Source organism: Lycium barbarum, chromosome 10, assembly GCF_019175385.1.
Source record: "Lycium barbarum isolate Lr01 chromosome 10, ASM1917538v2, whole genome shotgun sequence".
NCBI lineage: Eukaryota > Viridiplantae > Streptophyta > Magnoliopsida > Solanales > Solanaceae > Lycium > Lycium barbarum.
This window is the reverse complement of record NC_083346.1, coordinates 74,172,469-74,199,506: the sequence shown is the minus strand read 5'-3', so window position 1 is coordinate 74,199,506 and position 27,038 is coordinate 74,172,469. Positions and strand designations below refer to the sequence as shown.

The 27,038-nt window shown below is 38.5% G+C and overlaps 2 protein-coding genes and 1 pseudogene across 3 annotated transcripts in view; all 3 read right to left on the bottom strand.

Moving 5' to 3' along the window:
• Window positions 1-1,869: 1,869 nt before the first annotated feature.
• On the bottom strand, window positions 1,870-1,987 carry LOC132616261 (5S ribosomal RNA; annotated as a pseudogene).
• Window positions 1,988-12,942: 10,955 nt separating this feature from the next.
• LOC132615455 (membralin-like protein At1g60995) overlaps window positions 12,943-27,038 on the bottom strand; it is a 33,572-nt gene continuing 19,476 nt past the window's right edge. The window contains exons 12-15 of one of the 2 annotated variants that reach the window (XR_009572695.1): window positions 24,402-24,493; window positions 24,242-24,318; window positions 23,823-23,988; window positions 13,608-13,761 (exon numbers count right to left, since the gene is read on the bottom strand). Coding sequence is in view for 1 of the 2 variants with exons in the window: in XM_060330066.1 (XP_060186049.1) it covers window positions 13,318-13,761; window positions 24,242-24,318; window positions 24,402-24,493 (613 nt within the window). In the remaining variant the exon portion in view is untranslated. Of the gene's footprint in view, window positions 13,762-23,822; window positions 23,989-24,241; window positions 24,319-24,401; window positions 24,494-27,038 lie in introns of both variants that reach the window. The other variant, XM_060330066.1, reaches the window with a different exon arrangement.
• On the bottom strand, window positions 20,664-23,723 carry LOC132615456 (uncharacterized). The gene is made up of 2 exons (XM_060330067.1): window positions 21,561-23,723; window positions 20,664-21,465 (listed from the first exon to the last, which is right to left on the bottom strand). Exons 1-2 carry the CDS (start codon window positions 22,567-22,569, stop codon window positions 20,672-20,674), a joined length of 1,803 nt encoding a protein of 600 aa, XP_060186050.1. The 5' UTR covers window positions 22,570-23,723; the 3' UTR covers window positions 20,664-20,671.

Here is a 27,038-nt window from a genome sequence, read left to right as displayed (position 1 = left end):
GAATTTGCTTATTTGAAGACATTCACTTTATATATTTTATGTTAAAAATTATACTTAAAATTTTAGTGATGATTTGTTCTTGTTGATTTTTTTTATTATGGACCATGTTTGTCTACGACGAATTCCATGACTTAAATAGTCATCATCTTTGATAACCATCTGGTCGACCTTAATGATCCTCCCACTTCTCGGTTCTTTATAATGCCGGAATCCCTTTCGTCGCATGGTTCGAATTATTTTCCTTTCTGCTAGACGAAGTCCGGTATCAAATCAAATGCTCGTACATCTCAGATTCACTATAAGTGCTTCCTTTATTGTCTTTCCACTTCTACCTTTTGTGACTAGTAATTCCCTGGCTAGTGAATTAATGGGGACAACGAAATTCATTACGCTCCTTTATGGAGTGTCCGATCATACCTCGCTCCTTCAACCCTAGTATTGTTCCATAATCATCTTCTTAATACCTTTGTAATTCTTTTTGCTCTAAGTTCCCAATTCCGATTCACGTCTATATTATACCATTAAAAGTTAATATTCCACATATTCCTTCCTACGATTCATTCTTTCATTTGCTTGGCTCGTTTGTCCCGTAACTCACCTTAACTACTTGTCTGCATCACAGCTATGCATCGTAGTTCTTCCAGTGTCCTGCCGCCTGTTCCTATCACGAAATCCTTATAAAGTATACTATTTCCCTTCTTCTTTTGGTCAAGCCTTCATCTTTCTTTTTGCCATGACGGCTAGTTCATATTTATAAATATCCCTCGTGTATCATTATTTCCTTTATGACCGGATCTCTATATTCTTACAGCGGTTCTTATCCCATGTAACTGATATATTACCTTTTGGTCAGCTTTGTCAACTTATTATCCTCTCTCTTGTCCTTGGTGATTACTCGAATTCCTTCAACCAGTCCGTTAGTGTATCCTTCCTACTTTCATCCTCAGGGATTTTGAGTTCCTTTACTCCTGATACTCTTCTCCACTTGCCATTTTATCACATTAACCCTGGAGTTCGTAGAATATCCTTTTGGAAGTGTAAATCCGTTTTATCTCTAAGTTACCTTTTGGAAGGGCTTCTTCTTTTTCGAGGTAATTGTGGCGTTTTATTATAACTAAGCATTCACCTCTTTGGGTACCTCTCCAAGGCCAGAAACCCTTTAGCATCTTCGCAAAATCCTGCTTATTCTTCCTCAATTTACCTTACTATTCGTTGTTACTGCCCTTCAGTCCCACCTATCAAAATCTGTTTTTGGGCCCTATACATTCGTCCTTTCATCACACACTACTATACTCTATTTTGTCCGTATTCTTACTTTTGAAATTCATCCAAATGGTTCTCTACCTCCACCATCGTCCTAAACTCTCTCGGAAGCTCTATTTGACCCTAGTTAGTAACATACTCCTCTTGCTCCCACTTCTCCTTTCTTCAGGGTGTCCTACCCTTCTTGCTCTTATATACTCACTTTCTTTTTTTCCTTGATGTTATTGCGTCAAGCTTATCCGACTCTATCCCTTAGAGAAAATAATGTCAACTTGCTCTGTAGCACTTACCACTCGAACTTCAATACCCTGTGCAATCAGTACCTTTCACATATCGCAACGTTGATTATCAGAGCACACCCACTGACTACGTAACCACGCTTAAGATATCATGTACACCTTTTCTTAACATCTTACTTACAAGGTATCCCCGATACTACTCAAATTCGTCCTAATTCTGTAGCTGTAATACGTCTTCTCTCTCTTTACCAAGCAGGTCCGCCTTATCTCTTATAATCATTTAAAGCTTCCAACCGTAAGTTTCACATGCTTCTAATTTCCCTCAAGCTATTCTAGTTCCTCATCCTTCTCTTATTTCTGAATTTATAGGACTCCTTAGCACGCATCCTAGGGGGTCACCCATCCTAGTATTACTCTCGTCCAGGCACGCTTAACTTCGAAGTTCTGATGGGATCTGGTGCGTTAGTGCTGGTATGATTGCATCCATCCTGCTGCGTGGCCTTTCTCACGTGACCTAAAACAAGCTGAAGTTCTAACGGATCCCAATAAAATTCCCGTACTGCGTCTCCCTCCGGATTGGAAAGGTCTCTTACTCTCCTGACCGAACAAATGTTGGCTTAGTCTTCGGAACTCCCAATAACAACCACCAATCAATACACACAACTGTCTTCCATTCCTAATGGTGGCCAAACATCTTAGCCGCATTTATCCACAAATACTTCAGTTATCGGGTTCTCTAAAACTCCCATTTGTTAACTATTAATGATATTATGCCATAATGATACACACATACGAATTCCAATAAAGGAAAAACTCATATACCGGTAGCCAGCCTGTCCTGCTCTTGGTCTGGAGGGCTGTAAGGTGAAGTATCCTCCTCAGCGTCCTCTCGCCATCTACTGGTCTGGCCCTCCTCATCGCACCCATCCGAGTCCGAGGGGTATGAATATCCTGGCTATTCCTGATTTAGCGAAGGCCAAGATAAAGGGTTAGAATAATCAGTGACACTCACAGGCGTATCTGCCCTAACATAATGCTCCACCATAGGAGAAGCTGGAGGGGTCAACTCTGGTACAGCCTCGGGAGCCTCCTCCACCGGCGTCTTATACGAACCCTCGGATAGGTCCGTCTCATATCTATCTTCCGACGGGTCCTCCTCCATGGAAGTCAGGAACTCTGGGCGGATCGTCTCGGGGTCCTCGGAAGGGTCTATCTCAATGGAATAGCTGGGAATCCTCCTGCTCGGTCCTGGAATCTGGGGTCGCGAATCCACCCTGGGGGCCTTCCTGGCACCCCCTCTATCTGAAGCCGATCTCTTCATCTCTCGTCAAACTGCTCCTACCTACAGGGAAAGAAGGTCAGAAACGATCTTTCCTAGATTCTGTCTCTATCGCACGATCTAAGATAGAAAGAAAGGTCAATGATTCCTAAATGCCCTGCAACCTCCTATTTATAAATGTGGCCGGCTTCACACCCATAAACAGGACTCTACCGGACACGATTTGTAGACAACCCTAGGACGAACTGCTCTGATACCACTTTTGTCACGACCCAAACCCATGGGACGTGACGAGTGCCCGACCACTATTGACCAGGCACCCCTAACCTCGTACTTGCCATATACTGGATAACCTGGTGGCCCATTTATAACTTATATCTGAATGATAGCATCTGCTGTAAAATTTATGCAATAAACTCTACCTCAACAACTCATAAACAGTCCATATGGATATATATACATAGGCATGCGTGCAAAGGATGACACCGCAGTCCGACATGGCCACTGCATGTACTGTACATAAAATAAGGGACCACAAAGCTCCATGACACTCCCATTATATACAACTGTCTACAGACCTCTATGGAATATCAATTGTAGAAAAAACAGGACAAGGCCCTGTCGTACCCACATATCTATATACCAAAAAGGGCTGCAGCTCCGGACCACTGGAGCGCACTGACTACGGCTGAGGGGAGATCCTACTGGTCTGGATCGTCTGGCTGGCTACCTGATCCTGCGGGCATGAACACAGAGTCCACAAGAAAGGACGTCAGTACGAACAGTGTACTGAGTATGTAAAGCATGAATAACAATATAACAAGAGGTATGGAACATAACATGAGATAAAGAAATAACCTGTACATATGTTTGCCTCTTATGGCGGATGTCATGCATACTAGTTTTATCTTCTTTTAAACAACATCATAAATACATACAAGTAAACTGCCCGACCATATAGCTGCGGTGTTATGCTGCCCGACCATTTAGGCACGGTGTTATCATCATTAGCCCGCGTCCAGGCCTCCCGCGTCCGGGGTACAAGCTGCCCACTGCAGTGGTGTGTCTGCCCAGCCGCCTATTGTGCGGAGCGGTGTTATACTGCCCGGCCATGTAGGCACGGTGTTATTAAAAATACATACATATTTATAAAGCATGCATGAGAGCCCAAGTGAAAGCCACAACTCTATCGGAGTGACGTAAGGTCGTAACCTCCGATTTATCTTATGGAATAATCGTCATTGTTGTATCTCACCTCGAAGGAACAATTCATAAGGTGGGATGGCCAATAATGGATAACATCAAGGAAATTATGAAATAAGATCATTAAACTCGTAATAGCATTACTTCATAAGCTTTGGAATTTCTGAAAAATAGAATCATCATCATTATTATCTTCGTAAAGTATTCTCATCTTTATCATCATAAGAAACTCTTAGAATCATGAACCTCTAACTTTTGAGGATAAGGACATTATGGAAAACATCTCATCTTAGTATCATAGGAAGCCTTTAAGAATCATGAACTTCTAGCTCTTGGAAGTAAGAAGGTCATGGAAACATAACATAGGAATCATGCCTTTTGAATGAAAGGGACTAGCCTTAACATACCTTTCGGTCTCCTTAGCGACTCAACGATTATCCTTCCAAGCTTGTAAATCTACATATAAACCATTCATACTCTTGTTAGACTCAAGGTCATACGCCCATCTCAATTTCTTAATTTAATTCCATTTAGAATCTGCCGAAATTCGGGCAGCATCTCCCCTGTTTATATGCGTAGCCCGAAATCACAATTCAACAACCAACAACATCAGCAACATCATTACCAACACCAATAAACGTCGTAAAATATCTCTCACGATGTTTTCCAAATTCCTCAACTAACCAACTCATTATACGACTGTTTCATGGTTTTTCCTTCGTAAATAAACGGAAACTAATATTAATAAGAAGAGATTCATACCTTACTCCCTCTATTATTGCAATATCTTCACTTTCCACCTTGGATTTTAACCAAAACTCGTCGCTATACGATTTTATAATCACAATTGTACGCTGTCTGGACCAAAATCTAGGGATTATACTCGATTTGCGTCAAAATTTGGTGAGTGGAAGTTGGTGGAAGTTTACAGAGGTTTGGGATGGCTTAGAGGATGTTTTGGATGAGAAAATAAGGGGGTAACCCCTTTTTATAAAGTCTGAGGATCGGGTTGGACCGACTTAAAAATTGCTCAGCGCGTTCGCGTCCCCTAGTGGCGCGTTCGCACTGAATTGGCCCTTGGTCCTCTGCGCGTTCGCGCCACTCCCTGGCGCGTTCGCGCAGACCATTTTCCTGGCCTGCCAGCCCGACTTGCAACACCCATATCTCCTTACTCTGATGCCGTATTGATGAGCGGTTTGTCGCATTGGAAACTAGACTTCGTGAACTTCACTTTAGGCTTTTGCTCTGCCTCAAAACTCCTCGTATACTAAAAGATATTCTTCCTCCAAGTTGGGGCCAAAATTGCCCTCCTATTTTCTCCGAAGTCCAACAAACTTGGTTTCCCATGATTCACTTGCTCTCTGATCTTCCCATGGCTTATTATATGAACTAAACCTTCATACCCATAAGATAACCGCGAATAATCTCATATGCCTCCCAGAAGGTAGCTCGAATCTCAACATGCAAACTACAGGGTGTAACATTTGAACTACTTTGCAATGTAAGTACTGCAATTAGCACTAGCAACAAGCGATTCAAGATTTGCAAGAAACAATATTCAGATGCAACCATTGTTATTGTCACGACCCGACTAGGGGGCCACGACGAGCACCCGGTGCTACCTCACCCGGGCACCCCGTTATCATGCATATCATAACATCTAAGTGAACCATAATTCATTTCATGCATTTTAAATCATTAATCAAGCTAGTCCCATTGGACGATCATCATCAATTAACATATCATGGGCATCTATGCCATGTCAAATATACAAGGCCGACGAGGCCAACAAAAGATATACAAAACATAGGCCGACATGGCCAAACATCTCTACCCACATACACATGACTACGAGCCTCTAAGAGTATGACATATCATGAGCGGGACAGGACCCCGCTATGCCCATAGTTATATACACAAAAGAATGAGTACCCAAAAGATATGGCTCCGAAGGAAATGGAGCTCTCTATGAAATCTTCAAATAGGCAGCTATGGGTCAAGTCTGTCTCCCTGTGCACCTGCGGGCATGACGCAGCGTCCACAAACAAAAGGACGTCAGTACGAAGAATGTACTGAGTATGTAAAGCATGATTAACATTGATATACAACATAATGAACAATATATGGAATAGCATAGGAGGGGAGACAATAATATCATCATCATCATGTCGCTTACTTACTCACATCGTCATTCGTGCCCCATAATAAAACTCGTACCATGCTTGTGCTCGTATTAGTGTACATGTCCTCATTCGTATTCTTATACATAGTCTCATCACATTCTTTTACATAATATATACATACATAATCATTTCGTATACATGGCATTTACATAACGTACCCGACCTCATTGGATCAGTATTTCATATACATACTTGGCCAACCAAGGCTCAATGTTACTCATACCTGGCCCTACCAAGGCTTCAGGGTTATCCGTACCATCTGCAGATGTGTGCGCGCGTTTCGAAATCGTATACATATTCTATACATATTCATACCCATATATTCTACCCGGCGTTATAAGCTCGGGGTTTCATTATAGCCCTTCAGGGGCACGTATGAGCATAACAGCCCGTAGGCACTCTTAGCATCATTATTATCACCATCATCATTACTATCATTATCGTTATTGTTACTTCTATATCGTAGTCCTACTCGTCACCTGAGGTGCGTAGCGCATTCGTAGTACCAATCAAAGATAGTGAGCTTATGAGCTCGGAATGTGAAACATTTGTAGTCAACATGCTCATATAGAGGGATTAGGAGTTTGGCCAAAGAACCATGCCTTATGAAAGAAGGGTTAGCCTTACATACCTCTTTGTCGAATTATTCTACACTTGCACGTACTCCTTCGATGCTCACGTTTTTACCTTCATTAAGGCCATACTATCATTAGTATCGATAACTAGTGCACATGGCTAGAACTAGAGAAAATTGGACAGCATCTCCTTTATCTATACAACATTTGTCCATATCATAATTCAACCCCAAACGTCAACAACACATTTATAATATCATTTCCATGGCCATTAATCATCTACATTATCCACATTCTCAATTCACTTCCATTTGTCCCTATTTAGGGTCACAACACCCAACTTCGTTCATCCATATACAATGTTTATTTCATGATCTTAACGTCATTTATAACACACTCATATCACAATACAACAACAATCATGATTCAATTCAAACTGTGTCTCAAAAACGTCACTATTCATCATTCATGTCCTAGTGGACCATGTTTTCTACAATCCATGCATTTTAATTCTCCAATACCGTAAACATCATATAAAAATCATGAATCTTACCTTAGAAGTTGTAGGGACAAGCTTTTGTTGATAATACTCCACTTTGAGTAAAACCCTAGTCTTTCTCCATTGGGTTTCTTGACTTTAGATGATCCTTGATGGGTTTCTACCTTGGATTTACTTGTTTAATGTGGTTGATGGATTAATACCCTTGAAAACTTGTACAAAAGTTGTAGAGAGATGTTTTAGAGAGAGAGAGGAAATGTGGAAATGATTTTCATGAACTTGGTCTTTATTTATTAAATCATCACCGAACTGTCGGGTTCCATTATACGGTCCATTATACGGTCCGTATAATGGTTATACGGTCCGTATAATAGACCGTGAAATGGGTCTGCCCAGCACCCCTTCACTGTGACTACTTGACGGTCCGTTATACGGTCCGTAAAACAGTTTTACGGTCCGTATAACTGACCGTAAAACGTTACTAGTGAGCAACCTTTCACTGTGACCATTCGACGGTTCGTTATACGGTCCGTATAAATTTTATACGGTCCGTATAACTGACCGTAAAATTACGGTCCACTATACGGTCCGTATAACATTATACGGTCCGTATAATGAGCCGTAGAACTCATCAGTCACTGAACTTAGTTTCGCCACTTCGTTTGATCTCCGATCCTCATGGAACCTTCTTAACACTTGTTTAACACTTCAATACTAATCTAAGGGACGTTATAACTCTTTCCCAAAATGCCCTTAAGTCATCATTAACCCGATACTCGTATTTCGCTAGTTCATTCACTTGCGTACCAACGGAAGATTTTTCCGAGGTGTAACAGTTATAGTGACTATTCTCATGCCTATGTGGCTTTTATGCAATGCTAATATCTCATAGTATCTTCCTGAGTAGTTTGACTATTCTCTTTGCTTCAGTAAAATTATTTTTATATACATATATGAAATTTGCAGAATTTTATTATTTTAATTTCGGTGCAAAATGTTTTTGTGGAATCAAAGAAATTTTGTCCTCAACCAACCAAGTAATCGCATTAGCTAAGAGCCAGAATTGTTCATTTAATTGAAGACTTAACTAAGAATCATTGGAGCCAGAATTGTTCATTTAATTGAAGACTTAATTAAGAATCATTGGAGTTAATTTCAAGTAGTCTGCACTTTTATTTTATTTTCGTTTTAATCAAAATCTTTTGATTATATATTTGATGTATAATTGTTGGAAGACATTATCTTTGGCAAAATAAAATAGAAATGTTAATATGGATCCTTGGTAATGATTCCCTATTGGATAATGCAATTAGTTTTTAAATTTTTATTTCACCAAAAGATAATTCTATTTTGAATAAAACACTAAGATGTATAGAATTTACCTAATACTTAGGACTTTAAATTTAATAGAGGAGTCCAAGTCAAGATAAATAAGAATAGAAAGATACAAACTATGGAGTACTTGGAGTCATATTTTCATAAATGACAAATTTAATAAGGGACTAAAGTCATAATAACATAAAAACAAAAAAAAAAAATAGAGGTGTCGTCTATATGAGACTTTCTTTTTATATCCAAATTTATTTCTTAAATGATCATCGAATGTAGTGTCTTTCATTTAAAAAGGCAATGCCCCTAGCAATAGGGGAAGAGAGGAAATGCGGGCTTCTTTCATTCACTTGAGTTTTGTTTTTGCAGAGGGCATTTGGGCAGCAAAAGGCATAAGGGGAGTCGATTGAACAATTGAAAATAGGTGGGCAAAATTATTATTTTCATTTACATAAAAAAAATTCACTTATGTTTTGTTATGTCACTGAAAATTCTCACTCAAGTCGAAAAATAATATATATGATCATTTTTATTGACATGATACCAAATATGTTTTTGGTCATGTCTTTTTTTTTTTTCCTTGCAACTTGTAGTCACTTGTTTACAACATTTGTATTAGCTCACTTAATTGTCAATAAACAAGCTCTCGCGATAAACAATTAAGTCAACAAACTAACACATAATGCATTCATAAAAATTTAAGTATTGTATTGTATCAATTATCTATATTTCCTGCAAAAAAAAAAAAAAAATCCCAAAAATCAAAAATCATCCTAGATATTGCTTCCGAACTTAAAATTAAACCATTTATTTTAACAATATATATACAAGTAATATTTATCATGCTAATATTTTTCTAACAATGGATAATGGGATGTACATGCAAAGCATGTACATACTAGTTACTATAAAGACACGAAAATCCATTAGAGGTGGGCGTTCGATTTTTCGTTTCGGTTTTATCAAACTTCGGTTTGGCTATTTCAGATTCGGTTTTTTGAAGGTGGACACCGAACACCGAACCAAACTAGTTCGGTTCGGTTCTTTCGGTTTCGGTTTTTTAAAGTTCGGTTTCGATTTTTTCAATTTGGTTTTTTTGATATAATATTATAAGCGATTCCATTGACACTAATTCATATTCTCAAAAGCAATAAAACATAAAACTGATAAATTGAAATCAAAATCAAACAAACAGGATACACAAGAACAGAAAACTATAATCATGATATAGGATTACTAGGTGTCTAGGTGTTATATACATACCGTAAGAATAATTAAGAAAACACATAAAGGACATACATTAATCCTAAAGACACATCCTAGTTACCTTTCTTTGTTAAGGATATTTGATTTTCTCAATTGAAGTGAAAAATTAGGGATACAAATGCAAAAGAGGACTTATTACAATTGGGTTTTTTTTGCTTTAAACTTAATGGGTCTGGACTATTTTAATTTTTTTTTGGGTAATGTATTAAATTTCGGTGCGCGTTCGGTTTTTCGGTTCAGTTTTATCAAACTTCGGTTCGGTTTTTTGACGGTGGACACCAAACACCGAACCAAACTAGTTCGGTTCGGTTTGTTGAAGTTTCAATTCGGTTCGGTTCGGTTTTTCGATTTTCGGTATTTATGCCCAGCCCTAAAATCCATAGCGGAATGTTGATAGACTTCTTAACCCTTTGAAAATGCATCTCATGCTGAACAAATTTGTAACTACAATCAATAGTTTTTTAATTGCATTGATAATTGTTAGGAGTGTCTTTATACTTTGAAGACAATTTCATTCCTTCAGGAAAACGGCCTTTTTTATTTTCCTTTAGGTATGATTTTAAAGTTGAAAACAATTTGATTCTTTCTTGAAAATATACTTCTCTTTTATTTGTATTAAATTTTATGAATTGAAGATTATTTGATTCCATCTTCAAAAGCCGTACCAAATGGTAAAAACTTGTCCGCACCGAGTGTTTACACCAAGATAGTCAAGTTAATAATAGAATACAAACTACAACTTATTAGGAGTCTATTTTAAATTTTTAAAAAATAAAGAAGTCAGTAAATACTTTATTAGTTAATTTTTAACGGTAGACGGAAGATTATAGTAGGGCTGCCGTAACTTCTTTGTTCTTTAATTCCCTGCACACACCTGCTTCTAGGTTGTGTGACTTGATTCTCAAGTTTCTTGCCATTTATTCTTATTTTTTACGTAAATTCAAAACAACACACGTAATCAGAAGTTCAGATTAAGAGCCAATGGCGGAACCAATATATACCTAATGGTGAACATTATCCTAAAATATGTTTACCTCTATTCCCTTGATTGAGTTACCTGATTATGAATATGCAACCTGTATCTTTTGCTACACATGATGTTTTAACTTATAGTTAAACATATAGTGTAATTAGGTGATAGGCTAAATATTGTGACCCCTTTCTCTCTGGCCATGAAAACAAATGGTTAGGTTGCGTGAAGATTTCTCAACCAAATGTGTTATCATGCAACTGTGGAATTTCTCAAACAATCATTTCCTTACCTTCTATTTGGAATTTCATCTTATGAGTTGTGGTTCAAAATTGTGTGCTAGACAATACATTGCAAATTTAAGTCCCATTCAAATGCAAACTTTTAGCATGCTAGATTGTAAGAAAAAATAATTTTTTCAGCACTTCTCATCTTTCTCCCTATTTTGTAGTATTATTTATTATTCGCGTAGTAGTTTATTCTTCAAATTTATTACTACATATTGCGTCATTTGTTTATCTTGCAATTGTAAAATTCACGCAAAGTATTCTTCCCCAAGAGACCAGCGGACAGTATACTATGGGAGTCGAGTTTCACAAGTAAACATAGGAACTTGTAGCTAAGCAGTAAACAAATTACAAATATAATTACGATAAAGTTTATAATTCTTTCATGACGTGTAACAGTGTAATTCTACAAAACAAAGTGTAATCTTGTGAAGTTTTTCATCTGTTAATTTCATATAAACTTTGGTATATAAAGCTAAGTGCTTTTTTATAAGTTTAAAATGTATATATATATATTTTTCAAAGTTAGCTAAACTAAAGTAGATATAGATGGTGGAAGGAACTTTTGGTAAAAAATGGACAGTTTTCACATCACTATTACGATCGGGTAAGTGCTAGAATGTTGAAGGTATTTAATTATTATTTTATATATGTAATATATGTAAACTAATACAATAGTTAACTATGGTTAAACATTAAGAATTATAGTTAAGCATAATGACATATGTTGGGTGTTTATTGATTAGGTATAAACACCTGGTGTGTTAGCTAAGTTAATCATAGAAGACAAACTACAACTTATTAGGAGTCTATTTTAAATTTAAAAAAATTAAGAAGACAATAAATACTTTATTAGTTAATTACCTAACGAAAGATTATATTAGGGCTGCCTTAACTTCTTCGTTCTTTAATTCCCTGCACACACCTTCTTCTAGGTTATATGACTTTTCAAGTTCCTTGCCATTTATTCTTATTTTTTGCGTAAATCCAAAACAACACACACGTAATCGGAAGTTCAGATTAAGAGCCAAAGACGGAACCGACATATACTGAATGGTGAACATTATCCTAAAATATGTTAACCTCTATTCACTGTTAAGACCGGATAAGTGCTAGAATGTTGAAGCAATTTAAACATTATTTTATATATCTAATATATGTAAACTAATTTATATATTTAATATATGTAAAACTAATACAATAGTGGACTATGGTTAAACATTAAGAATTATAGTTAAGCATAATGACACGTGTTAGGTGTTTATGATTGGGTGTAAACATCCGGCGCGGGCAAATTTTTACCCGAATGTTTACCCTTTTTTACTTGCATGAGGAATTTTTGGAATGTTTCCTTTACCTTTTCTTTATTTACATTAGGAATTTTACGATTTCTTTTTTTTTTTTTTTTTTGACATCGGGTACAAACCTTAGAAAATGGCAAATTCATTTAATTCTATGTAGGAAAGAACTCTTTGCTTCTTTACATGAAACTTCTTCCGGGTATATGCATCTAAATTTCAAAATTGATCGATCTTATTTTCTATTATTTAAACTTCAATATTACAAGATGATTGCATTTCTTACAAAAGAAAAAAGAAATAATTCTTTTATAAAAAAAAATTATAATGTCTCCCTTTGCTTTACTTTGATTTTGTAAAAAATTAACAGAAATACACGTAAACTCTGTACGCGCAGAAAGACTAGTCCACGTATAAACACAACTGCTACGTGTCATCTATCAAGGTTAACTAAAACAATAAAATATGAAAAGAATGGCAGTCCACTCCAGCAACAAGAATAGACAATAACGGCAGAACCTAGGAATAAGTAAATGACCATGAACGCAAAGTTTAAGAAGGGAGGATGACTAAAATGCAATATAGCAAGAACAATAACGTCAAACCTGTATATGGTGCGCACTCTTCTTTACACGACTTCAAAGAGGAAAATAATGATGGATGACAATAAAATAGCTTTAACATAATTTTTCCATAAGAAGGTTTTCTTCACCCTCCCGCATTTTACTTCAATTCCTATGTACATAAGGTTAAGTAAACCAAAAAAAATCAATAAATAACAAGAAGTTTTTCCTTAAGAGACTCATCAACTACCGAATACTCTACAATTTCTACACGTCTGTCGATACAATTACAGCCTCCTCCCCTGAGTCCGCACAGTGCACTTTTCTCTTGTGCACTACACACCTTAGGTTGCCATCTGCATTCTATTCAGGATTTTGGGTGGCATGAGTTTCTTGACCAGGTGATCCTGCAAAAACTTGAGCATGGTCTCGTACATCTCGAAATATAGAGAGAAAGGAGTTTAGACCTTCAGAAGAAGCACCGCCTAATATCCACAGCAACAAGGAGCTGAATGAATTCATAGACCCCGGGTTAGCTCCAGTTTCAGACTGGCGGGTATCAGGTTGCCCTCCAAGTTGAACAGGATTACCAAACTCATCTTGGTTTCCATTCCCTTGTCGATCTGGATCAATTCTAGGCCCAGGACCAGGAGGCATATCAACATTAGTTGGAGCCCCAGGGCTCCTTGCATTTAATCTTGTGATGTGCAAAGTTGATGCGAGAATCGTAGAGGAGGTGATATGAAAGTCAGGATGCTGCTGAAAATGTGAGCGTCTGCTTTGCATAAATCTCTGCAGAGCTGGAACCTGAACAACAAACATACAGGGGACAGATCCCAAAATATATTAGTAGAAGATTATTTTCCTTCTTTTTTTTTTGAAACTTGTAAATTGTATTCCTCAGTATTCAGGATATGCTGGAGACCATCAAAAAGATTTAAACTGAAGACAGAAAGAGTAAAAGAAATACTTACATTGATCTTAATAAATCTACAAACTGATCTATATCTTCTAATCCTATTTCTTTACACCAAAAGTAGAAAGATACTATACAATTCCATTTGACTTTCTGAATGAAATTTGATCTATCTTCAAAACACCTTTCATTCCTTTCTTTTCAAATAGTCCACCAAATACGATGAGGGATCATCCTCCACCATTTTTTCTGGCTCTTGCTGCCTCCTCTTCTCATCCAACAAGTTAGTAAATCTGCAGTATGCTCAGGCATAGTCCAGTTAGTCTCTGTCAGGTTGAAGAACAAAGACCAAAGCTGTGCTGTGAATTTGCAGTGAAGAAAAAGATGGTTGTTGGTTTCATTTGTTTCATTGCAAAGACAACATCTGGAAACTATGATGCATCCCTTTCTCCTCAATACTTCATGTGTTAAAGAAGCTCTCTTTGCCACCAGCCAAGTGAAACATTTCACCTTGGTTGGGGCTGGACACTTCCATATTTTGATCCAAAATTTTGGTTGCTCCCCATTCTGCACCATGTCCTCCTTTTTGTAAACCCTGTTTATAGTGAATTGCCCATCAATATTGTGTCTCCATCTCAAAGTGTCTGGATCAGAGGTAGTGCCATGAAAATTCCCAATTCTATTCAACAGAGTAACCACCGTTTCCACCTCCTAGTCATTCAAAAATCTTCTAAAAGTTAAGTCCCATGCCGGAGCACTCAAAACTTCATATATAGTGACCTCCGGATTGTCACTTAAAATGAATAGATCTGGATAAACTTCCATAAGAGGGACTTGTTCATTCCAAGCATCTTTCCAGAACTTTGCTTTTTTTTCCATCTCCTACTTTCATCTGCAAGTTCCTTTCCAGCTTTGGCCAAAGAGCTCTTAGTGTTTTCCAGACTCCAACACCATAAGTATCATTACTCACATTAGTACACCATGGATTGAGTTCCCCAAATTTGCATTTAATAACCTCCTTCCACAGTGTATTTTCCTCACTATTGTACCTCCATAGCCATTTCATCAACAAGCTATTGTTTTGTGATCTCAAGTTTCTGATGCCCAAACCACCCCTCTTTCCCCTGCATTGCTATCTGACATTTCACCAAGTTGTAACCTTTGCCCTCTCTATTCCCATGCCACAAGAACTCCCTTCTGAGTCTATTTAGTATTTTCTGTATATTGGAAGGTAAAGGGAACAAGGACATAACATAAGTAGGCAAAGAATCTAGGACAGAGTTGATAAGAGTCAACCTTCCTCCTAGAGATAAATATTGAGCCTTCCACCTAGCTAGTTTTTTTTCTGTTTTCTCCACTATACCATCCCAGATTTCCCCTACTTTGTATTTTCTTCCTAGAGGCATGCCAAGGTAAGTTGTTGGCAAGTTCTGCACTTTACAACTTAAAATGTGAGCAAGATTTTGTACGTTTGGCACCTCCTTTATTGGAAACAAACTTGTTTTCCCCCAATTGACTTTCAATCCAAAACAGGCCTAAAAAATTGTCAAAATCATTCTACTGTAACCAATCTGCTCAACCTTAGGCTCACAGAAGATCACTGTGTCATCTGCATACTGCAAATGACATATTTCCTTCATCTGCCCCCTGTTATTACCTAATTCAAAGCCTTTGATCCACCTGTTTTGCATAGCTATCCTTATCATGCTATCAAAACCCTCCATTGCTAGTATAAACAGAAAAGGAGACAATGGATCACCCTGTTTGAGTCCCCTTTCGGAAAGAAAAAAACCAACAGGTTCTCCATTCACAAGAACAGAGATTCTGACAGTTTTTATGCAAAAATCTATCCATTTCAACCATTTCTCCCCAAAGCCCATTTGTCTCAGCATGTTGAGCAAGAATTTCCAATTGACATGGTCATAAGCTTTTTCTATGTCCAGTTTACACATGACCCCTGGTTCTCCACCTTTAAATCTGAAGTCCACACATTCACTAGCAATAAGTGCAGCATCCATGATTTGTCTCCCTTTTATAAATGCCATCTGATGCTTGTTCACCAAACTGTTAACTACCTTCATAAGTCTTTCAGCCAGTAATTTTGCAATAATCTTGTAAATACCACCAGTGAAGCTTATAGGTCTAAAGTCTTTCAACTCTGAGGCACCTGCTTTTTTAGGAATCAATGCTATGAATGTTGCATTGAAACTCCTCTCAAACTTCTGATTATCATGAAAATACTGGATAGTTTTCTATATATCAACTTTTAAGATCTCCCAGAAAGCTAAATAAAATGACATAGGAAATCCATCAGGCCCAGGAGCCTTCTCCATAGCACACATTTTAATGCTCTCCAAAATCTCTGCCTCTTCAAATTGCCTTTGCAACCACTCTTGCTCCTCCACAGAAATCCCATTGGCTTCATGTAACACCAATTCTGGCCACCAGTCTTCTGTTTCCTTATAAAGATTCATGCAGAAGTTTTGGATAGCTTCTTTAACATCCTCTGAGTCTGTCACCTCATCCAGAAAGCTAAATAAAATGACATAGGAAATCCATCAGGCCCAGGAGCCTTCTCCATAGCACACATTTTAATGCTCTCCAAAATCTCTGCCTCTTCAAATTGCCTTTGCAACCACTCTTGCTCCTCCACAGAAATCCCATTGGCTTCATGTAACACCAATTCTGGCCACCAGTCTTCTGTTTCCTTATAAAGATTCATGCAGAAGTTTTGGATAGCTTCTTTAACATCCTCTGAGTCTGTCACCTCATCCCCCCCCCCCCCCCCCCCCCCCATTTAGGCAATCGATGGAATTAACCCTTTTATGAGCTGTAGCAATCCTATGGAAGTATTTAGTGTTCTTGTCTCCTTGGTTCAACCACTGTATCCTGGACCTCTGCTTCCATGTTATCTTCTCATTTCTAGCTACTTCCTCAAATTCCAAGGCTAAATTTGATTTCTGGATTAACTCATCATCTGTGAGAACTCTTTGTTCTTGAACTATCTCCCAATTGGCCAGTTGATTGAGAATGTTTTCCTTTCTTTGCTTCCAATTGCCCCTGTTATCTTTGCTCCACTCCTTCAGCTTTGCTTTTAGCATTTTTAATTTTTCAGCCAAAACAAAACAAGGTCTCGCATTGACATTGAAAGAGCCCCACCAAAGTTTCACTTTCTTCCCTCTACTCCCATCCACCAACTTTCAAATTTGAAGTAGGACTTTTCGAAGTTCATCTCTCCATATGATAACATGATGGGATTATGATCAGATCCTATCTTTGGCAAAATTGTTTGTTTTAAAAGGGTAAATTGTTCCTCCCAGGTTGATGAATGAAGAAATCTATCAATTCTTGAGGCGCTTCTATGATTTTCTCCCCTCCTCCATGTATAAGATCCTCCTAATAAAGGAGGATCCACAAGCTCCAATTCTTCAATGCATTCAGAGAACTCTGACATTGCTCCATTGATTCTGAAACAGTTTGCTCTCTCATTGGGATACCTGATGACATTAAAATCACCACCCATCACCCAAGGCCCTTCACACCTTCCCCTCATTGCATACAATTCCCACCACAATTCCCTTCTTTCAACTTTTTTACAGTCGGCAGTCGGCATATACTCCTGTCAAAAACCAAGTGAAATCAGAATTTTGATCAGACATTTTACATGTTATGCTTTGGTTGCCACATTCAACCAACTCCCCTTCCCAAACCCTCTTATCCCAAAGAATTAATATCCCTCCACTCCTACCTACAGCCTCCATATGCACCTCCCCTACCCATCTATTATCCCAAATACTATGGATAAGGCTATTATGCTTCCCCTCAACTTAGTTTCTACTAATAAATACACATCTGCACCCCATTGATTAATCATATCTCTGACTAACCCCCTTTTGCTATTCTCATTAAGCCCCCTTACATTTCAGGATACAATTTGTATCCTCATCGATATGTGATAGCTAATTTCCTCCCTCTAACTCCAGGTTCCCCATCCTTGAATTTCATATCAAAAATAAGATTTTTGAGTTCTTTTAGAACTGTGTTTTTGCTGCTGTTTGAAGCTTTGTCCTTTCCTGCTTGTCTCTCCATGTACCTCTTTTGGTCTAGCTTCATACACAAAGCATATGCTTCCTTCTCGCACCCCCTAATAGCTGCTCCAAAGGCATGGCCTAGTTTGATCACATTGAGATGTACCCATATAGTGGCCCTTGTCTCGATCATCTCCTCTGATAGATTCTCTTCGATGATCAAGGGAACTGGGTTATTGAAAGACACCAATTGATTGTCGTAGATTTCCAGAAACGAATATTCTTCTCTGTTTGTATCCCTATCAACTATCTCCACCTCAATTGATAGAGAATCTTCCCCTTGCACCAAATTTTCTTTTTGAATCTCCTGGATGTTTTGATTCCATGAGTTTTGAGACTCAGAAGCCATTCGCATGTTTTTTTTCCAGTATCCCATCCAAAATCGAATGTTTAAAAGGCTGATAAGTTTCTCCCCAGTCCACATTAATGAATTCTGAAAAAGGCTCTGTAAAAATAGTCTGCTTGGGCTTAATTGAAAGGCCCACTTGTTGAGAGTCCTGGGCCTGTGAAGAAAGTTGCTCATTCAGACCCAAATCAAAGTTTGTGTGCCCACTTTCATTCAGAGTCAAATTGAAGTCTGTGGCCCCACTTTCATTCAGATTCACATTAAATACTTTGACCCCACTTACATTCAGATTCAAATTGAAATCTGTGGCCCCACTTTCATTCAGATTCACATTAAAGTCTTTGACCCCACTTTCATTTAGATTCAAATTAAAGTCTTTGGCCCCACTTCCACTTGCCACGTGACTGCTGGTCATCCCTATTACCTTTTCTATGTTAACATCGATATCCGATGTTTTCCAGTTCTTTCCCCTTTCCTCTTAAGGATTGAGAGTCTCTGTCTTTTGCAGGCTCATCTCTGATCTCTATCTCAACAGCTTCATGCTCGCTGTCACCTCGAAGGACGTTATCCTCCCCCCGATCTGTACGTTGCCGGCGCCTCGCACCACACCGGAAGAGAATATATCAATCTGTCGTCCTCTATCTCTATCTTTGTCGGAATCTTCTCCTTTGGCCCTTTAACTTTAATTCTTGCCCATCTCAAGTGATTTTTAATTTCAGTCTCCTCTTCATTTTCTAACCACCCCCACATTCATCTCCTATTATCTTCATCACCTCTTTATTCCATAGCTGTAATGGGAGCCCTAGTACCCTAATCCAAAACCAATCAAACCTCGTTTCATCTGGGAAGGCTCCTTTTATTGGTGACCACCAGTCAAGCTTCAAAATCGAACCTTATCTCTTCCACTCCCCCATAATAACATGTTCAGCAGCCTTCCAGAAATTCGAATAGAAAGAGATACCCGTCCATGTCATAAACCTGTATATTTTGTGCCCCTTTCCACGTCTGTTGGGCCCATCTACGAACATCGTTGCGAACTGGAGCATCTTCCCCTCCACAGAACCTGCCGACAAGACATCTGCGCAAGAGGTTGTTATCATCAATGTCTGATGAAGTCTTCAGTTTCAAGTCCTCCTTAACTACTACCAGTTCTTTTTGGCTCCATTTATTGTTATGTAAAGCTTCCTTGTAATTCCCCTTGCCAATGATTGTATTGAGATTTGCCTCCCCTGTTGTAATAAGTACACCTTTTGTCTCTGCATTCCTGTTAATGAATGTTTCCAATTTTGGTACCAAACTCCCCCACCCCTCATTGAATGCATTTTCTGGGATAATAATCACTGATCTACTCTGCCCCTTAACAGAAATAACCAGTGTTTTGGACGGCGTGCGGCGACTAAAGGCGACAAGGGCCTGCCTCGCCTTAAGGCGCGGCGCGCGGCGAGGCGCTCGCCATTTTGAAGGGCGGCGCCAATAAATACCAAAAAATTAAAATATTTAATTGCATATGTAAATAATCAAAATCTCACTAGCAATAACAAATTAGCAAATATTTCAATTCAAAAATTAAAAGTAGATAGTAGATACTAAAAGTCCATAACTTGAACGAGTCAATGACTCAATAATTCATAAGTGACAAGACAAGCAATACTAAAATTAAAGCAATAGTGCAATACTAAAAGTCTATTCAAATTCAAGATCTTCAAGATTTCCAAATTCTTGATATCCAAGATTCTCAACATTATATTGCTCCTCATCTTCTTCCTCCTCGAGCTCGGGCTCGGTCTCGGTCTCGGTCTCGGACTCGGAGTTTTCATCAATTAAGCACCGAGACCGAAGTGAGCTTGTAGCAATAGTAGCTACTCTTTTGCCCTTGTTATGTGACCTTGAACTTGAAGAACCACCCCTAACACTATAGATATTCTCCTCAACTCCAGACGCCCTAGAAACAGTACCCCAATCAAGATCACATCCCTCGTATACTAGTTCCTCTTCTTCATTTTGGGGGCATCCAATTAACCATTCATTTGCTTCGTCAATATTATCCAACAAAATTGGATCAACGGTATCGCCAACATCATAACGACGTCTCAATGTTCTATTGTACTTAATGTACACTAGATTGTTGAGACGCGATAGTTCAAGCCTATTCCTCTTTTTGGTATGAATCTGCGCATAAGTTGTAGAAACTAATTAGTAGATACTAATAATAATGTATATAGAAATTAGAATATAATAAATCTTCTTTTCACATGTTCAAACACGCTCCAATTTCTCTCGCATCCGGATGCACTACAAGTTAAACTTGATACTCTTATGGCAAGCTGTTGCAAGTTTGGAGTATGATTACCAAATACCGACCACCATTCAGTTATAAAAAAAAATTAAAGGTTTAATAATTATAAATAAGTCAAATAACTTAAGTAAAGCTATAAAAATAACTAAATCAACCCACTTACAAGGGGATGTTTTGTCTCTGTTTCTTATAGCCTGAGGCATACCAAAAGTCCCCAATGCATTTTTATACATATGAAGCTCTTTGATGAGAGCATCTTGTGTTGCATTAGGGACCATCTTATTAACACATTCAAAGTAACCATTCCACACTTCTGTTGATAAAGTCTTATTTTGATAATTAGTGTAAAACATTCCCGGGTTCAAAACATGGCCTGCTGCATGCAAAGGTCTATGAAGTTGGTCCGTCCACCGCCGATCAATGATTTCGAAAACTTTCTCATATTGCTTCCGATCACCATGAAAACCCTTTTCAATAGCTTCTTTGGCTCTATCCATTGCTTCATAAATATAGCCCATTGATGATTTTTTTTCTCCATCCACCAAGCGAAGCGCTACTATCAAAGGTGAACCAACTTTAAGTGCCCTAACAACATCATTCCAAAAAGATGTAGAAGTAAGATGTCTGACAACTTCTTTTCCCAAAAGTTCCTTTGCAAATCTACTTTCTGTCCATTCGGTTGAGAAGATCATAGTTCTCAAGTTTTTCTTTTGCATGTAAAAAGATTGCAAAGTTAAGAAGGCCGTTGCAAATCTTGTCTTAGCCGGTTTCACCAAATTTCTTTGGTTTGTATATCTTCTCATCATGTTCAACAACAATGGTCTCATTGCTATGTAAGAATGTATCTTAATGGCCTTCTGAAAAACTGTAAAAGGATTATTTCAGTAGCTAAGTAATAAGTAATAAGCATATAGTAATATAGTATAAGCTATAAAGAAAGTTAGAGCTATTTTTTTTCACCTGAAGCATACGGGTTTATTTTGAAGATGTCACCAAACATCAAATTGATACAATGGGCAGCACATGGAGTCCAGTAAATGTGCGGGTACACACCCATTATCATGTCACCGGCTTTAACATTCTCGCTAGCATTATCGGTAACAACTTGTATAACATTTTCCGGTCCAATTTGCTTAATAGTCTTCTCAAACAAGTTGAACATCTTGGTGGAATTTGTAGATTCATCACTAGCATCGACTGACCCAAGAAACACACCACCTAATGGAGAATTGACCAAAATATTGATGATCATTTTTCCATTTCGTGCTGTCCACTTGTCCATCATAATTGAACACCCAAACTCTGTCCATATCAATTTATGTTCCTCAATAATCTCATCTATCTTCTCCACCTCTTTTTTTAGATGAGTAACTCTAATTTCGTGATAGGTAGGAGGTTTCATTCCTGGGCCATATTGTCCTATGGCCTCAATGTATTTATCAAAACTTTTGTGATTTACACAATTAAAAGGGAGCCCTGCATCATATCCCCATACTACAAAAGCACTTACAGCGCGATCTCTTAGCAACTTCTTGGATGCATCAGACGCTGCCGTGCTACTGCTTCCCTTCCCCTTTGATGTTTGCGGGTAATAAAGATTCATGGGACCTTTCACATTGGCAGTCCGTGCCGTGGATGATGCATTGGATGACATTTTTTGTGTTTTTGAGGGAGGAGGCCTCATTTCATCATCTTCATCAGAGAGATTAGCCAAGGATGGTTGGTGCAACATTTGAGTTTTTAACAACTGTTTACTTTCAACATACTTTTTTAATTCTTCCCTAATTTCAGGAGGACAAGTTCCACATTTTTTTACATTTCTGTAACCACCAATCAAATGTTGTTTGTGTCGAGTAATTCCGCCATTGAAAGTTTCTCGACAAAAGATACATGTGACTGAATCTTTTGTTGGGCCTTTGGCACCATAATTCCAACCTATGTCTTTTTTGCTAGCGTCCGACGATTCCATTGAATTTGAACCTACTGTTTATAATTGTATAACAAAATTTAAACAATTATTGAACAGAAAAAATAGGAGCAAAACAACCACTGTCTCACTGGTCCAAACAGAGAAAAAAAAACAGAGGAAAAAACAGAGGAGAAAATAACAGAGCAATTAACAGAGGTGAAAAAAACTGAGGGTAAAAAAACAGAGGAGAAAAAACAGAAAAAAGAAGAAGAGAATAGAAGAAGGAAAAAAAAACAGAGGAGAAAAAACAGAAAAAGAAGAAGAGAATAGAAGAAGGAAAAAAAAAACCAGAGGTGGCCGGAAATAGGCCAATTGTCGCCGGAAAAAAAAGAAGAAGAAAGAAGAAGAACAGACGAAGAAGCAGAAGTCGAAAATACAGGAGGAAGAAAGAAGAAGAAAGAAGAACTGAAGAAAAACAAGAAGGAGAAAGAGACATACCTGAAACTTTCCACTAAGAACTTAGTGGAGCTTTTATTTATTAAATAAAGAAAACAAATTAGTGTCAGACAACAAAACGGGAAAAGGGGACATGAAAAGAGTCCTCCACTTTATTTAAGTCCTCCACTTCTTTTAATTGTTTTTTTTTTTAAATTCTGGTCGCCTCGCCTTTCCAGCTCGCCTCGCCATGCGCCATTAGCGCCTTTCTCGCCATTGGCGCGTCTTTTGAAGGTCTGCTCGCCATGGCCATGAAAGGCGCAGCAGCCACGCCTTGCCTCGCCTCTCGCCAAAGGCGAGAAGGCGCTCGCCTTTAATAACACTGGAAATAACTGATATGAATCGTCCATATTTATTGAACTTCTGAGCACAATAAATATTTGTCGAGAAATCCCGACATCTCCATGATTTGAAAGATTTCCCCCTGTTCTCTGATGCTTCCTTTAGCCTTTTACAAAGCCAGAGTAAAGCTCCCCTACTCAAGACCATGCGTCTGATCGACAATCTTGAGCTCTTAAATATATAGACATAGATAAATTCCCACCTAATTTAAAATAAAGCCAGGAATTCGAACAGAGATCAAGTTTAAGCAAAAACCGTCCAGCATCAATTAGTAGTAAACCTAGTTCAAGGAGTGCTAGATTTGCTAGGACAGCCATCTAGGCAGAAAAATATGGATCAAGCATGGAATCCTCAAAGCAAATACATTCAAGCATGAGGTTATCATTATCAATCTGAAGATCGTAGGCAATATGAGCACACTGTCAGACAATTATTAGCTGTTTAAGTCAAGAGGAACAGTAGGGTAATCATCTTACTTCAATTAGTTATCCCTCTTGCGTTTCTGTCAGGGGAATTCATTCCCAAGGACATAAATTTTGATTTGACGTTTTATCTCCACGGGGAGAAGTAAGAACAACAAAGTGCGCTCAAAATGTTTAAGAAATCAGTCTTTTTTTTTTTCTCACTCTGTTTTGCTAGCACCTGCAACCATGGACATGACTGTACAGGATCAAAGGAGTATAATACACAACCTCAAGCATTCAATTCTATCACAGGTAACTTCAGATGAACTGTACTGTTGAAAGTAACAGAAAAATACAGGAGATATTCACACCCACCAAGCAGATATAAAGTAATCATAAGGTTTGCTAGTGTCTAAACTAGTTTAATTTCACATATCTGCTAAAACAAAGAGACTCTCTAACTACTAAAAGTATCAAAATTTGCATCCTACCTCAAAACGGTTCCAAAAATATAAAATAAGGTGTTGCATAAATGCAGCTGTTGTCGAGAGTGCCAGATAAGAAAAACCTGAGAAGATAAGACCATGTTGTCAGATAAGGAAGAGTAAGCAAAATCTGAACCTCAAGAAACCTCAAGTAATTTGGACATACCATAGCTATATGAAAAGAAGTAGATGTGGAAAACCAGAAAGTAAAGCAAAAAGAAGCGTGGAAAGTACTTCATTGATATTGGTGTGCGTACACTGCAAGAAATAACCAACATTTTAGAGAAAGAATGGTACATGAGAAATAGAATTCTTCGGAATAAGTCATTATTTTTAACTACACCTCTTTAAGATAGCAAAATAATTGTTGTACTCGTAATTATGATGGGACGCGCATGAGACCAATGAAAAATGAATTTATTACAAGTTAATACCGGCTAGGGGAAAAGTATGAACAGTAGGGAACAAGTATTAGAAATTGCTTCCCAAGACACCTAACTGAGGTCCCTTCGGGGCTTCAGCACCTCCTCTCTCCGGTGGACTTCTTCCATCAGAGCTCATCTCCATTTCTTTCTTTTTAGGTAATCCAGACTTCATGGATAACATATTACATTTTTGTTTAGGGGGTAAGTCATACAATATTACTGAATCAAGGTCTAAGGCGGAGACTTAGTTCGATTGGGTTGAAAGTGCAAGACATCACATGAGAACAGAGGCGTATCTAGCACTCTAGGTAGGGGTTCAATTGAACCCCTAACTTTCGACGCGGAGCATAAATTTGTGTGTAAAAAATTATTAAAACTGTAATAAATAATTGATATGAACCCTTACTTCGAAAATATAATAGATTAAATGCTAAGAATCTTAAGATTGAACCCATAGAGTTTAAATCCTGGATCCGCTTCTGCAAGAGAAGATTGGTGTTGAGCAAAGTGCACTGTTACGGATCTGAAAGAGACTCAGGAAAGCGTCTGGAAACAGGGGAAAGACCTTTAAATCTTGGCGTTGCAGAGATTATTCGACAAGTCTTTATCTATCTCAGAAATTCAATCAATATGGTAGGTCTATTTCAGTCATCTCTGTCAAGGGGAAGGATATAGCAGTAATCATCTTACCAGAGATAATGTATACAATGAAGGATGGAAAATGTTGGTCACAAATGAGTGCTTCATTAATAGGGATCTTTCAGTACAGAAAACCAGACTACCCGGGGATACAGAAAAATTCTGGACATTAGAGAAGGGGAGTTGCAAGGAAGCTTTATACAAGAATAGGTGGACACAGAAGGAGCCAGTGGTAGGGACTGAGGTGGGCTCTCTAAGAACACACTCGCAACTTGATGACAAGGATCTCCTGGACAATGTTTGATGAGGAAATTCTCCGGCGAATATGACTCTCCCACTCGTAACGATATAAGGAGATGGGCTCAACAAACTTGGAAAGGTGCTCAGGGGTCCAAGTCTATGATATGAATGACTTTAAATTCCTGTCTGAATTTCAGTCGAGGGCAGCAGCTGGACATGTCCTAATGGAATATTAGAGGAGACAAGGCCGACAGTTAAAGTTGCAGTGAAGGCCGCCGACGGCGGGTGCCTTCCCAAAACATACCAACTACGGCTGATTCTGGATTCGAGTGGTAGGCCTACCCCTGCATCTCTGGACAAACTCGATCTTGATGAAGATAGGGGAAGGTGTGGTGGGTGGCTAGAGACAGAGGAGGAAACTGAGCTCAAAATCATCCCAGATGGGCTCGTGTTCGTGTCAAAGGCCTAGTGGAAAAGATTTTGGCCAAGATCAATATCACCGATGGAGATCTTATCTTCTCGTTGTCAATATGGATGGGAGCTCCGGCGACTTAACAGAAGCTAGAGGGGAGGGGGGTTTGAGGTGAGGTCCTGTCTAAACCTACGAGGTTTGGTGGAGGGAGATGTGACATAGGAATGGAAGAGGAGCAGGTCTGTGTTACGGGCTCCAAGGGCACCTATAGAGGTGATAGGGAAGGGGTATCATAACACGTGGTCACGTGCGTGCATTTAAATGAGCTGGATCCATCAGTCTCTTTAAATCCAGGCCTTGGGCCTCACTTTTTAAAGGAAAACAAAAGGACGTCGGGCCTTTCATATTTGGACCAAAATAAGCCCAAAAAAGAAATTCCTTCGGGAGCCTTTTGTTGAGAATGTAAACAAGGACTCAGGCACAAAGGCCTCGCCCGATGCTTATTATTATAAGGGAGAAGTGGAAAACTGCTTGGCAATGGAGTGTGTTGCTGACTGTAGCAGCAAATTACCAACAGGAAGAGCCGACCAATATTTAAGTCCTGTAAGCAACATGCATGGGGATTCAAGACTTTTCTCACTGGCAAGGGGATTGAAGAGATGTGGTTGTGGAGTGTGTGTGGGGTTTTTTTTTTTTTTGGGAGGGGGGGGGGGGGGGGGGGGTGGTGGTTTTAGGGGGTTCTCACAATTGAGGCATGCGGCACTGTAATATTATCAAGTTGAGCCAGGAATCTGGAGCTTCTTTTGAGGGCAGCGAAAAGGAAGCCTATGCTTTATTTATGAAGTTGGATCAAAAGAAGACATAAGGAAAAGAAGATTGCCCTGTTAACAAAGTCTAAAAGTGACAAATATCAGGTACCAAAGGAAGTAAAGAATCTGATTTTCGATATAAAATTCAAGGATGGGGAGCCAAGAAGTGAATCTAGAAACAGGGGGAGGAACACAACCACTATGAAACCATGAAGGTGAAAATTTTGTCCAAGAATGTAAGAAGGCAGAACATGGATAGTAAAAGGAGATTAGTAAGA